General features: G+C 41.8%; 1 protein-coding gene and 1 long non-coding RNA gene across 2 annotated transcripts in view; one reads left to right on the top strand and one right to left on the bottom strand.

Moving 5' to 3' along the window:
• The window catches only part of LOC123963686, a 45353-nt gene that overhangs the window by 30052 nt on the left and 1133 nt on the right, over positions 1–14168 (top strand). The window contains exons 3-5 of the long non-coding RNA XR_006823243.1: positions 3964–4059; positions 6953–7095; positions 11249–11423. This is a non-coding gene — a long non-coding RNA (uncharacterized LOC123963686). The remainder of the gene's footprint in view (positions 1–3963; positions 4060–6952; positions 7096–11248; positions 11424–14168) is intronic.
• Positions 1–14168, bottom strand: part of shank3b (SH3 and multiple ankyrin repeat domains 3b) — a 62409-nt gene that overhangs the window by 14886 nt on the left and 33355 nt on the right. Inside the window, exons 10-23 of the mRNA XM_046040695.1 lie at positions 13216–13332; positions 13030–13107; positions 12554–12620; positions 12204–12426; positions 11350–11525; positions 11160–11273; positions 10896–10971; positions 8951–9033; positions 7144–7268; positions 6937–7069; positions 3951–4031; positions 3841–3858; positions 2990–3120; positions 2661–2754 (exon numbers count right to left, since the gene is read on the bottom strand). Coding sequence (XP_045896651.1) covers positions 2661–2754; positions 2990–3120; positions 3841–3858; positions 3951–4031; positions 6937–7069; positions 7144–7268; positions 8951–9033; positions 10896–10971; positions 11160–11273; positions 11350–11525; positions 12204–12426; positions 12554–12620; positions 13030–13107; positions 13216–13332 — 1516 coding nt within the window. The remainder of the gene's footprint in view (positions 1–2660; positions 2755–2989; positions 3121–3840; positions 3859–3950; positions 4032–6936; positions 7070–7143; positions 7269–8950; positions 9034–10895; positions 10972–11159; positions 11274–11349; positions 11526–12203; positions 12427–12553; positions 12621–13029; positions 13108–13215; positions 13333–14168) is intronic.

The raw sequence follows: 14168 nt of genomic DNA on the forward strand, positions 1-14168 counted from the left end.
GTGTGTGGCAGTGTGAAGCGTGTGTGTAGCGGTGTGTGTGGCAGTGTGCAGCGTGTGCAAGGCGGCAGCATGTGCGTCAGGCTGCAGCTGTGGCGGCGTGTCCTGCAGGATGATCATCGACCTCGCCTTCCTCTGCCGCTCGGCGTGGGCGTGGCTCCTTGTTGGCGAATCGGAGAGCTCCTGGAGCCTCGGTTCCGCCCCCGGCTTGAAGCTGGAGCGGGTTAGCCCCTCCCCTCTGGCCGGGGGAGGAGGGGGGAGGAATGAGGGAGGAGGTCCAGAGTCGAGGAGGAAGAGCGGGGAGGAGGGAGGAGGGGGTGGAGCGGTCTGAGGAGGAGGCGGGATGAAGCTGTCTGTCAGGGAGGAGCTCCGTGGAAACCGACTTTCATTGATCAGAGCCGAGATCCTGTCGTCCTCAGGTGTGCCTGCCGTGGTAACCATGAAAATGTTAAAATAAAGGTACCCAGGAAAATACTTCAAACTATATAAATAGTCATATAGGGTAAATAAATAAAATTAACTTTATATAAATAATACATGTGAAATTCACAATACAGTTTGTGTTCAGTTCAGTTTGAAACTAAATTTAAATTCAAACCGGCAGTAAAACTAAATTTTATGGTTTAATTCAAAGACAGGCATCAAAGAAATGACACAAGAATTATCTGTAAATTAACCCGGCTGCTATGTAAATAAATAAAATTTAATATCACTTATTATAAATTTTTGCAAAATCAGATTAACATAACTAATAAAACATTTAGTGACTTAGAATTGCAATATATATCAGAGGTCACACGCCTCTGGAGCAACTATTAGGTGTCTTGCTCAGGGACACATTAGTGTCTCACAGTGGACTTGAACCCAGGTCTCTCACACTAAAAGGATGTGTCTTATCCACTGCGGCATAACCCCCTGATGCATCAAAAACTATAAGATAATACATATTGTTCTGAAATGGGCCACTCTGTATAGTGAGTAGTTTTATTTTTGGTATTTGAAGTATATTTAACGCTAATACTTTTTGTAGTTTTAGTCTAGTAAGATTTTAAAGGCCTTTTACTTATAACAGAGTATTTCTACACAGTTGTATTAGAGTTCTCTGGCACAGTGCGGATTTAGATTCGAAAGTAATTATATGTGTAAACCATTGTTTTCACTGTGGCTCAGCTCAGTAATGCATGTGGCTGCGCTACTTTGAGTAAACGCTGCAATGAGTAGGTCAGTGGTTCTCAAAATTTCTGTGACACGCCCCCCTCCACAAGCCAAAAAAAAGCTTCATGCCCCCCCCCCACCCTAGCAAAAGTGGATTTCTTTTTTACCAATCAATAACAATACAGGCGATTTTAAATAAACCAGACTCAGGTTAGCAAAATAGCCTTGCTAGCATCAGAGCACTACATTTACAGCATTTACAACGCATTCTCATCTAAGTGCGTCAAAACTGACGCTTTCAGACAGTGTGGAAACGCCACCGTTTGCTATGTCCCAGCAACACAAATCGGTTAGCTGGCTGACCTGCATAAAGTCAGTGACTTAGGTTTAGGTACTGTTTCCGATGGTTGTGGTAAGGTTAAGGGGCTTTGGAGGGCTGTCAACACTTCCGGTCTGTACGAGACGCCCCAGAGCGTCTCAGACTCATCCGGAAGCGTCTCACACAGATGCTAAAAGGTACCTGAAGATAACGTTATGTCACTTTTTATGAAAGTGTCTATGAAGATTCTCAGTCATCCAGGTCATAGTTATCCAACGAAGGTTAAAATCAAGGCAACTGGACTTGGTTGAAGATACTGGAAGACGGTATCGATGCGGTATCGATGACCCAGGATAACGACCCCACTGAGGTTAAATAGCTGAGTTTCCCTGCCAGTCAGTCAGAACTGAAGAAGTCCTTTGGATGAGGGACGAAACGTTTTTTATGAAAGTGTTTGTATTGGACGCCCTGAGATGAGAACGGGCCACTGGAGTTGGTGAATCGTATTTTTGTCACCATCTTTTGTACTAATTTGCTAATCGTTTAACAACAGTAGGCCTTTATTACACCGGATAGGCCTGAGCTGTTTAGAGACCAACAGAGGAACGAGCGTTAAAGTTTGAAAGATATTCTTAATGGCTTTGAAAGCTGTGCTTCGACGTGGATACAATTACCAGACTACGGTTTCCTGACTGAGGAAAAACAAGTGGCGATATGCGCCACAGCCGTCTTACGGTTCAATCTGGCTTCAAGCCTACAGCTCACTAGACTATGTTTTTAGCATATCACTGTCGCTACATCCTGCGTGATCGGTACTGGGCATGTGCAGCTCTCAACAGCGATGAGAAGAAAGCGAGATGGCTCACTTTCATCAGCTCCAGAAAAAACTGTGTTCAATTCAACATATGAAAACATAACCCAGAGTCCTGTTGAAACAGAGTGGCTTAAACCGGCTTAAGCGTCAATGGAAATAGTGAAAAAGTGCACTTGTTTGTTATTTGTATCAGTTGTATTAATAATGTTCCATTTTAATTAATTAATTTTATTATTTTGTGAACCCCCTTTCCTCCGTTCTTTCTCCTGGCCTCCGGACACATTCCAGGTATTTCTACTTTTACTTAAACACAGTATCTACACACTTCTTCTACCACTGTCTACCGTAACATTTATGTATAGAGTCATGTCTCACCAAAACTCTTGGTTCTGGACATTCCTCGGGGCAAAGCCATGGTGCTCTTCTCTGGAGGTGTGGGGGGCACGAGTCCCTGACGCTCAAACAACGACTGCACACAAACACACAAAAACACACATTTAGTCCAAAACCTACTAAGAGCCTGAACTTCACTCATTGTGAATTATTTTTCTAATATACACTGAAGATTAATAATGAAAAGAAACCACTGAGATATAGCGTACCGATGTGACGCCTCTTGAGATCTACAACAGTTGCGTCTCTGAGAGTCATTGACTTATGATGCAGGATGGACCGTGTTAATGACCTTTAAATACTTGTCTTACATTAATCTCGGCCTGTGTGATGCGTCGGCTGGTCGGCCTCTGTTTGACCGTCGCCGCTCTGAAGTCGTCTGACGGGCGGCCCCTTAGAACGACTTCCTGTTGACCCCCGGCCAACATCTCATCCAGTTTCTCTGGGGGGAGGAGACATGTAAAAACAACATAAACAAACAAATTAAATAATGAAATGCCGCAAAATTACATTGCAACATGATACCAAGTGTAAAAAAAACAAAAAAACAAAAAAAAACATGGAAAAATCATGACGTCACTAAAACGAAAACTTAGCACGACATCAGTTAGCAGAGCCGTAGCAATACTGAGGAGTTCTTTGACTGCTGATTGAAGCTGACTAGGTGCTAAATCTGGTACAAAGATCGTTAATATTTCAAATGTTTTTTTGTCCGTGTCAGAATGAATGTAAATTTTATATTCCCCACCCACAGAAGACATTTTTGACACGACTCCAACCAAAAATCACTCAATTCAAAGCCTTCTCTACACAAACAAAACCCTTTTATTGTAATTTGTTTTTTGCCTAACAACCAAATCAAACCAGTCCAAGTTTAGGATGGTTAGTCCAACGAATCTCAGAATCAGCCTAAAGAAAACCCAACATTTATTAAACATTTGTTATATTGTCATTGAGGAAAATTATATTGTTATTGTTATTATAGAATTTAAACTCTTAAAACATTTAAACCCCCAAATTAACAGAAATATTAAGAACGTGTTCGTCTGCTACGGCCCTGCCTGTTACATCACTGCAACACCATGACACCATTGCAACATCATGCCATGAGACTTGTCAACACATGAAAACACAACAACAATGTCGGATCCATGTGACTCACCGATGCGTCTCCTCCTGGCTGCAGACAGAACAAAGGTTAACAACACACACTCCTACAGCTTGACTTAACTCTGCACTGTGTGTGTGTGTGTGTGTGTGTGTGTGTTTTACCGATCTCCTCCAGGTCAGCGGTCATGGACTTGGATCGGAGCGTCAACGAGGTGCTGGGGGCTCGTTTTGGAGGAGGTGGAGCTACAAGACAAGAACCAGGAGATCACAGGTGGAGCGTGAACAGAGAAACAAACACTTTATTAGTTACTGGTAAATATTCATTGGATAATAGTACATAATTATTAGTTACTGGTAAATATTCATTAGTACATATTTATTAGTTACTGGTAAATATGCATTGGATAATAGTACTTATTTATTAATTACTAGTAAATATTCATTAGTACTTACTGGTAAATATTCATCAGATAATAGTACATATTTATTAGTTACTGGTAAATATTCATTAGATAATAGTATTTATTTATTAGTTACTAGTAGTGCTGGGCAACAATTAAAATTTTTAATCGAATTGTTATGCGCAAAATTGAAGAATGAATTTTAAAGTAGTTTATTGCGCATTTTTTATTTAAATGTACTGCTATATACACAAAGGTGTAATAACATGTGGTTTGCAAACACTTTAAACAAACAAGGTGCTTTTTACCAGCAGTATTACCTTTTACACAGTAGCAATAAAGTATTTCTCGTAAATCTCAACTTAAACATTAATGTAATCAAATATTAAACCACTGCCAGGGCATTACCCTTTATCTAGCTTGTTAAAACAAGAGCCACGATCAGAACATCATAACAGGCTCCTTCTGAGCAACAGGTCAGCATATATAAATCTTTTTCATTGTTTTTTTTTCTGAACAGGTATCAGCAGAAACAGTCTGTGTTCAGTAGCAAGTGTCCCTGTTAGAGTGAGGTGAAGTGGTCGAACACAAGGTGTAGCGACAAGCGGGCGTGATACCGTGAAACTGTCGCGGTTGTGCTCGCCTCACGTACACGCCTGCTCACCACCAGGACAAGTTGAATTGTCCTAAACTTTTGTACACGACGCGCAGCTGTTTTGTGAGTTTCCAGAATCTATTGCTGTTATTACTGCTAAATATGACGTCAGCAGGAGGGAATTCACACGGCAGAGCCTCCCCGCAAAACTAGATGAAGGCCTGTCAGGTAAAGTTATGTAGCCTGTAATTTTATAGCCTGCAGCTGTGTGGCTCACAAGCCATTGCCATGGTTACTCTCCATAGAGCGCCTGCCGTTTACTCACAGAGCGCTCGTCTCCCTGTCTGTTCACCTGAGGAGCGCAGAGCGACCTCCGCTCGTTTTCACCGTCAGCTACTGCCGCCTGTCTCGTAGTTTTCTTTTGAAGAATGAGCAGAGGACGCTACCGCGCTGCACAGTGTGCCGGTGGAAATCATTAACGTTAGTTGCCCATTGCTTTTATTGATCATGTGAAAGTCTAGTAGCGGCTGCCTGTCTGTGCACCACACAGACGGTCCGGAGCTGCATTTCCAAGTCCCGCCTTTTTCGTTCCATCAACATTATGTTATCAATTAACCTCTAGATAATCGATTATTGACATTTATGAATCAATTCGTCACGCATCACTATGCATCTAAAGATCTATTATTTTCCACACCCTTATTGTGTAGCTATCTACTTCTCCCATCCAGCGTAGTCTGCCGAAGCCTCCCTCCGCTGCTTCAATAACGCGTTAACATGCCCAGCCCTAGTTACTAGTAACTATTCATTAGTTACTACCAACCATTTCCATTTTACTAGTCACTATTATTTAGCTACTAGTGCTTATTCCATTAGTTACTAGTAAGAATTAAAATGTTACTATCAACAAGCCATTTAATTAATAAATGACTAGTAACCAAAGAAATTACTAGTAAAAATTCAAATATTTCTAGTATATTTTGGAATAGTTACTGGTGACTAACGAATAGGTACTACTAGTAGCAATTGATGTTTGCTTCGTAACGTTCAACTTGGATTTATTGTCGATACTCAGGTACACAACTTTTCCACCGTGTCAGTCGCTGTAACTTACGTGACCCACATAATGTAGAGTAATGCAACAAAACGATGCAGGACAACAACAAAAAAGAAGACCAGACAGTAATGTTACTTACTGCGGTCTAACTGTTTTAGAAAACTACACGTGGGACATGTTAAAAATTTAATTTAATTAGAAACAAATCAGCAGGTTAATTGATAATCTATTAATCAAGTATGTTAAATGTCAGATAATAGTGAAAAGTCCAAGGTGACGTCTTCAAATGTCTCGTTTTGAGTCCAAAACTCATAAAACAGAGAAAAGAAGCAAAGAAAATGTTTTCCACAATTTGTGCTTGAAAAAAACACTGAAATGATTAGAATCTCACAATAGTGGATTTTTCTGTCAATCAACAAATCAGCTAATTGTTTCGCTCTAATTATTATATTGTATTTATATTATTATTATTATTATCATTTTAAAATATTTTTGGGGGCTTTTTCAGCCTTTATTCAGGACTGGACAGATAGACAGGACATGTTGTTGAGAGAAAGAGAGGATGACATGCGACAAAAGCTTTAGGGGCAGTGGAGGCCCAAAGGTTAGAGAAGCGAGCTTGTGACCGGGAGGTCGCCGGTTCAATCCTGGCAGGATGAAATCTGGGTGTGGAAAGTAAAACCAAAACCACCACTGAGGAGCCCTTGAGCTCAAGTGGAGCTGCTTAGTGGCCAGCAGACCAGGCTGCGGTTCTACTGGGCAGCTTGAAAGGTGTGAAAGTGATTGCTGCAAATGAGAGGCTTCCTCCCCAAAAAAAAAACCCAAACAACTCAAACCCGCCTTTGTACATGGGGGCGTGCGCTGTAGCAGGTATTTATATTATTTTTATATAAACATTATTATATCATGTTTTTCCAGAATTAATATAGAAATGTGAAATTGACTAAATCCTGTCCCTAATGGGTGAAACTTCAAACTGACCTGTGATACACAACTTGAATGTAAAACTACACTTTCTGATTTAATTACAGGAATCAAAATAAAATAAATGTAACAAGAATTGTTCCTAATAAATAAAACCGGCTGAGCCTGTACCCTTCTTCCTGACCAGGTTGGATTCGGATTTCCTGGACACGGATACGACCTTCATCAGCAGTCGACTTCCTCCCTGTCGGATCAGAGAGACGACCTGCCGGTGACCCACCTTCACCACGTCAGCGCCGTTCACCTGGACGGACAGACAGGTAGATGAAGGTATGTTGCAGAGCTTTCTGTAGCCACACGTTAGGAGACAGCTGTTACCTCTATTAGGAAGTCTCCAGTCCGTAGCCCCGCCCTCCAGGCCACGCCCCCCTGGTCGACGGACTCCAGGTACTGCAGCGCGGGGAACGCCGGCGTGGGGGCAAACTCCTCGATGGGGGTCTCAGCTTCATTCATGACAGGGAGGAGGAAAATATATTTGAACTGAACATGTTTTTATTTGCTGTTCAAATTCATAATTGGTGAAGAAATTAAGGATTAAACTTTAAAGGCCCTGCACACCTACACAGGTGAAACTACCACAAACAGTTGTGAGGTGTAAAGAGATAACTGAGCAGAAACATTCACTTATCCTTTTGTGTCATGCACGTAAACATCATATCCTGTTTTCAGAAACCGGGATAAACCCGTATATCCCCGAAACCAGGAGCGAGTTCAAACTCAAAGCGTTTTCCACCGGTTCGCTACAGTTTTTGGGTTGAACGACGAGGCAAGTTTTCTCTCGTTTGGCGGGTGTGTCAGAGGTGTCATCCAATCGGCAGCGACGTGTATAACACTGCCGTATTGAAAAAGGAAGCGAAGTACAGTGCGCTTGCGAACACAACAGGGTGTTCAAGACACCGTTTCGTTGGAGCTGAACTCGGCCCAGGATGCTGTTCTTTCCGACTAACTTTCAAATTGGTTCAGTTGAAGTTAATCGATTATTTTAATGAATAAGAGACAGCAGCAAAGGTCGTTGCCTGTTTAAGACCTGGTGGCCTGATTGTTAAAGGAACAGTTACATTATTCAGGAAAGTCGGATCAAACAGCTGATCAGTCTGTTATCTATTGATAAACTGTAGGAAAAAGTCAGACACTTCAGCTCTGAGAGCGAGCCGCGACAGTTTCAGCCGTCTGAAAACGCCTTTACATATAAACCCCGTCACAACCAATGACGGGGAAATTAATTTATAACGTGCCAAAACCTTTAACATGAGGACGAGCCCCCCTCCCACACACACACAAAGTAGTCTCTCCCGACTTTTTAAATAATATCATATCCATAACAGCAGCAAGGAGCGTGGTTTTTACTATACATATAGGTTCTAAATTTTCTCAACACCACTGGCTAAGATAAAAAAGAAAGCAGGCTTAATCCCGGCTTGTGAACTAGGCTACTGTTTTTCTGCGCATGTATTTAGGCTAGAAGAGCAATATTCAGTGATATTTATTTTCTTTTTTAAACGTTGCTTAGCCTATCAAATGACATCTGCACAGCTGTGTTCACTGTTGTACCAGATAACGTATTTCTCCATGTTTCTCTGCAAAATGCTAAAATGGGTCACCAAATAAATAAAAAAAACTCTACATGTGGAAAACACTGCAGCTGCACACATGCGATTAGAAACCTGGACGCTGTTAGAATCATGTTAACGGCAAGACTAGGAACGCGGGGCCTTCACTACGAAGCAAGTTCCGCATACCGAGGATATCTTTTTGTTATTTACGTTGGCATCGTTTGAAACTGACATGTCAGATTATGTGGGGGAGTCCCGTGGTCTATGTTGGGAAACAACGAGCAGCTAAATACTAGCAGAAGCAGTTCATAAATCTTGATTCCCTGGTTAACTCCTACTAAAATTCCCCTTCAGGGACAGAAAGCCTGTAGCTAGTTTCTACACGGGCCTGGTGTAAAGGCTTTTAAAGGATGAGGCTCAGTGGATTCTGTAGTTCTTATGAAACAACACAGCGAGGAGTTTTTAAAGCTCACTGCTCTTCCCCTGAAGACTTCTGTTTTAAATATCTTTCTTTTTTCATTCCCAACACCTCCAAAACACCCACCACTCCTCCATCCATCCATCCTTTCTACCTTTAGCTCCTCTGAGGACGAAGCCGAATCCCTCGCTCTCTCTCTTCTGCAGCACGGCCGTCTTCTCCTCGATCACATAGTCACTGACACACAGAAAACATACATTTACCACAACAAGTTCCGTTTTTTCCTAGTATTTTAAATGTCCTTTAAGAGGCTTGTTATCACCAACACCTGGAGATACTCTAACCTGTACAGTAACTAAAGCTAAAGTATGTACTATGTCACAATCCACCACTGACTACTACGCCTTAAATCCAGACTGCATTATTGCTTCGTGAAGAGGTTAAATTATCAACATCACTGTCAAAAGAAATACTCCTCTTTAGGATGGCATTACTATAAAGTACTTCAATACCCTGGTTACTCTGTCCCAATATTGTAGTTTTTAAGGATTGTATCCACTTCCAAATCAACTCTACCTGTACTCATTGTTAATATTAGTATTTAATTCTCTACTGCCATTTAATATGACACTTTTGTTAATACTGTACATATCTACACTCCTTTATATTTAGATTTGTAATCTATATTTTCTATTATTGTTTCTGTTCCTTAATATCTTGTGACTCAACGTAAGCAACTCACCTTCCACTCAGGGATCAATAAAGTATTTCTGATAAAGTGTACGTATATATGTTATATATATATGTGTGTGTGTGTGTGTGTGTGTGTGTGTGTGTGTGTGTGTGTGAGTGGGTATAGGCAGATTCCTTGTTTTGTTTCCCTGCAGCGTTTCAGCTCTTCTGCTGTTCAATTGAATCTGTTTTTATGTTAATCTGAGTTTAATTTATTCGGTTTTCTTGTCAAGTGTACACATTCTTCCTAAATGTCTACAGTCTATCCTCTACATCAGGGGTTTTCAAAGTCTGAGACTGCGGGCCTCCCCTCAGACAAAGCTTGTGAAACGGCGCCCCCCCACCACCACATCTTTAGTTTACCTGGTAAGTTTCGCTCAATTCCTGGATGCCTATGGGATCATGATTATATTATTTGATCCCATAGACACTCAACATTTGAGCCAAGATAGCCTAATATTGCTGTTTGACATAACTTCTACAAAAGGAATGTCCTAAAGCATTTATTAGTTTCTGATTCTGATGGGGGGGGAAAGTTCCCCAAAACTTCTGCATCTCTGAACTCTCACACATGTAGGCTCTTCAATGTGATCTCCTTTTGATAACTAATGCAATATTATTTCACCTCCATTCACTGAGCCTCCCCTGAAACTGTTTGGAGCCCCCCTGGGGAGGCCTGCCTCACACTTTGAAAACCCCTTCTCTACATCTAAGACGATCCCTCCTCTGTTGCTCTTCCTGAGGTTTCTACTTTTATTTTTTTAGCAATAAAAGAGTTTTGGAGGATTTTTGGGTCTAAGAATAGAGATGTGGTTGGCTGTACAGATTGTAAATCCCGTCGAGGCAAATTTGTGATATTGGCTGACTTGAATTCTTTTTATTTCTTTGTAAAGTACTTTGCTTATACAGTATGTTTTTTAAATGTGCTTAATAAAAAGTTAATCATTATTATTCATAGTTACTAATCTTTTCAGTTGTTATACCTGATGACTTCATTTATATGTTAAAACAACAAACTTTTTAGTATGTATACTGTATCTCTGTACACGATGCAGTTAAATACAATATTTATTAAATGTGGTGATAATTGTGTTTAATAAATGGCTTATTGGCAACATCAACAAGAAAAACATTTTTTAATTATTCATTTTACTAAATATGATGCCCCATGTGGTGTAAAAAAAAAAAAGCAAGCGTTTAAATCATCCTCTGATATTTTTGTATGCATCTGGATGTAACGTAATGTTTTTATTTCAATATGTGAAGTTATTTTATATGTTTGTACTGTGTTATTTAAACCAAGTAACTAACTGGGAGTGTGCAGTATCAGTGCATTACCTGTAGGAGGTGTAATGATGGTGTATTACCTGTAGGAGGTGTAGTTGTCATAGGATCCTACAGTATAATGTCTGAACAGTCTCTTGGTGCGGTCCTCCCTCGTCTCTGAAACGCACACGGATATGTATCATATAGAATTGTAGTCTTTCAATAAAGTATTTACATTTATGGTTTACAACCATCTTACACAGATATGTCACGTACTAAATATTAAACCCAGTGTTGAATATCTATATATGCAAGTACTACTTATACAATATAGGCGTTTATTTCTAAAGGATGCAGTTATTTACCCAGTCTTGGGTCATACTGTCTCATCTGGACTTCTTCAACACAGTCAGCAGGAAACCAACCAGTTCTTCCTTTCACACTTCCTTCCCAGAATCCTCCTTCACCTATAGACAGAACTGCAGATCCACAACACAGAGTCAGTAGAACCGCCGATGTACCACCGGCTGCACTACAGATGGACATCTGTCTGACCTTTCACCCTCTCTCCTCGGTGCAGCTGGATCTCTCCAGGCCCCTGGGGGACGTGGGACCGGGTGGCGATGAAGGTGCGTCCTGGTACAGCACTGTACAGCCTCCTCTTCCTCATCTGGGGGGTTGGGGGAGGGGACGAGGGGGGGCTGGTCTCTGCATGACCTCCACCACTCGGACTGCAGGCAAACAGGTGAGAGAGAGACAGGTTCAGCTTTAAAATTCTGTCTGTTTGCCTACAACCGGAACTGGTGTAGTCTGCGTCAGTACTGGTGTGGTCGACAGCAGTACTTGTGTGGTACTACTCCAAAAGTGATGCTGCTGACTACAATTAATATCAATAGTCACGTTTGGTGTAGTAGCAGCACACCAGTACTGAATCCAACTGCACCACTACTGATGCTGACTACACCTGTTCTGATTCCGACTACACCAGTCCTGATGCAACCTCACCAGTACTGATGCCAACTATAACCGTACTAATGCAACCAGAACCGATGTCCTCTAAAGCAGTATTGGGAAAGTCTGCGTCAGTACTTGTGTGGTACTACTCCAGATGTGATGCTGCTGACTACAGTTAATATCAATAGTCACGTTTGGTGTAGTAGCAGCACACCAGTACTGATGCTGACTACACCTGTTCTGATAACAACAACACCAGCACTGAATCCAGCTACACCAGTACTGATGCAACCTTACCAGCACTGATGCAAACTCACCAGAACTGAATCCAGCTACACAAGTAATGAAGTGGACTAATTAAAACACAGTAGTATATATTATGTGTTTATATACAATGTATATAAACACATAATAAACAATACATTATGTGTCTGAGTGTGTGTGTGTGTGTGTACCTGAGCCGGCGTGTGTGTCGTCGTAGCGAGTGCGTGTGCGTGTCATGATGCGTTTCCAGGCTTTGGAGGGAGGGGCCAGGAGAGGAGGCGGGGCTTTCCAGAGCATTGTCACTAGCTGAGCGAATCAGAGAGCGTGGAGAAGACAGACCATTTCCAGCCGGCATCCTGGTCACGCCGGCTCTGCGGCGCTTTGTGTAGGATGGAGTTTCTCTGAAGGGAACTACTTGGGCACATATATACATGTATACACACACAAACACACACACAGTTAACTTCACCAGCTGCCATCATGTGTGTCATACTGTCATATACGCACCATTTAAACGTGTTTCCACTCTCAGCCAACTCACCAACATCAGAGGTTTTGTGGATCTTAATTATTTCTGCAAGATCGAAGTTCCCAGCAATTATCGCCACCTACACACACACACACACACACACTTACTTACTTACTTACTTACTTACTTACTTACTTACTTACTTACTTTCATGCATTATCAAAACAACAGCTGGATCAGACATTCTATTTTACCTGAAAGGCAGTCTGGATGGTGTAGTTTTGTTTCTATTTTACCTGAAAGGCAGTCTGGATGGTGTAGTTTTGTTTCTATTTTACCTGAAAGGCAGTCTGGATGGTGTAGTTTTGTTTCTATTTTACCTGAAAGGCAGTCTGGGTGGTGTAGTTTTGTTTCTATTTTACCTGAAAGGCAGTCTGGGTGGTGTAGTTTTGTTTCTATTTTACCTGAAAGGCAGTCTGGATGGTGTAGTTTTGTTGGTATGTTACCTGAAAGGCAGTCTGGATGGTGTAGTTTTGTTGGTTTGTTACCTGAAAGGCAGTCTGGTTGTTGTAGTTTTTCACGTCTTTATTTGCTCCTCTGAACAGCAGCACTCTGGCACAGCTGTCCTGCAAAACCAGCAGCGAATAGTTTATCAACTTCAAAATAAACATGTAAATTGAAATACATCACATACAGTGTGAAAATAACACTCTTGAGTCCTTTTTGTGTGTTACCTGGTTGTAGAGAGCACAGAGGTGCAGTGCGGTGTTTCCCGATGCATTCTGGGAACTCATGTCAGCGCCGTAGAACAGCAGGTGCTCCAAGTGCTGCACGTTACCATAGCGACATGCCTGAACACACACACACACACAAAATCATAATTGTATAGGGCAAGTAGTTGAACTGATTGTGTGTGTGTGTTCAGGGGTGTGTGTGTGTGTGTGTGTGTGTGTGTGTGTGCGTCACCTGGTGGATTTCCTGCCACCCGTTCTCATCAGTCATCCCTGCAACCATGACAACAAAAATTCTCTCAGCGGTGAAGTGCTTTTTTTTTCCCTCACAGAAAAACAAAATAAATAAAATAAAAGTAGTCATACAGTAATGTTTAAAGGTTAGCGGTGACATCATCATCCACACACACACACACGCACACACAGGTGTCTGCTTATTATTAACAACAGCTCGATGAGACTCTGGATTGACCCTGTGAGCCTCCCTACCGATGGTGGCGTGGTCCTGCAGCAGCAGCTCACAGCAGTAGGGGGCGCCGCCCACCATGGCAGAGTGATAGAGGGGAGTCAGACCTCTGCTGTCCTTGTAGTCCGGAGACGCTCCGAGGTCCAGCAGAGTCTGAGGACCACAACACGTCAGGAATTTAAGGATGACTGGTCTCAGATTTAAGATTACAACTGCCAAAAAAACGTTTAGTCTAAAGATGGCTGCCACCTCCTGAGCTCAGCACCAGGAAATGGCTGACTTATTTTCATGAGATTGTGTTACTTGAGAGACAAAATCCTCCACGTTTGAGATGGGGTCACATACAGCGGTGCAAATTAAGATTACGCTCCATGGGTCACAAACAGAGGAACATTATACCTTTTCTCAATTAATTATGGTTAAGCAGTCCATGCGAGACACAGGGGTGGGCGGTTATTAAGAGGGATGCCGCTGACAAGAAAAAAAAAAA

Source organism: Micropterus dolomieu, linkage group LG23 (assembly GCF_021292245.1).
Source record: "Micropterus dolomieu isolate WLL.071019.BEF.003 ecotype Adirondacks linkage group LG23, ASM2129224v1, whole genome shotgun sequence".
In the NCBI taxonomy this organism is placed as follows: Eukaryota; Metazoa; Chordata; class Actinopteri; order Centrarchiformes; family Centrarchidae; genus Micropterus; species Micropterus dolomieu.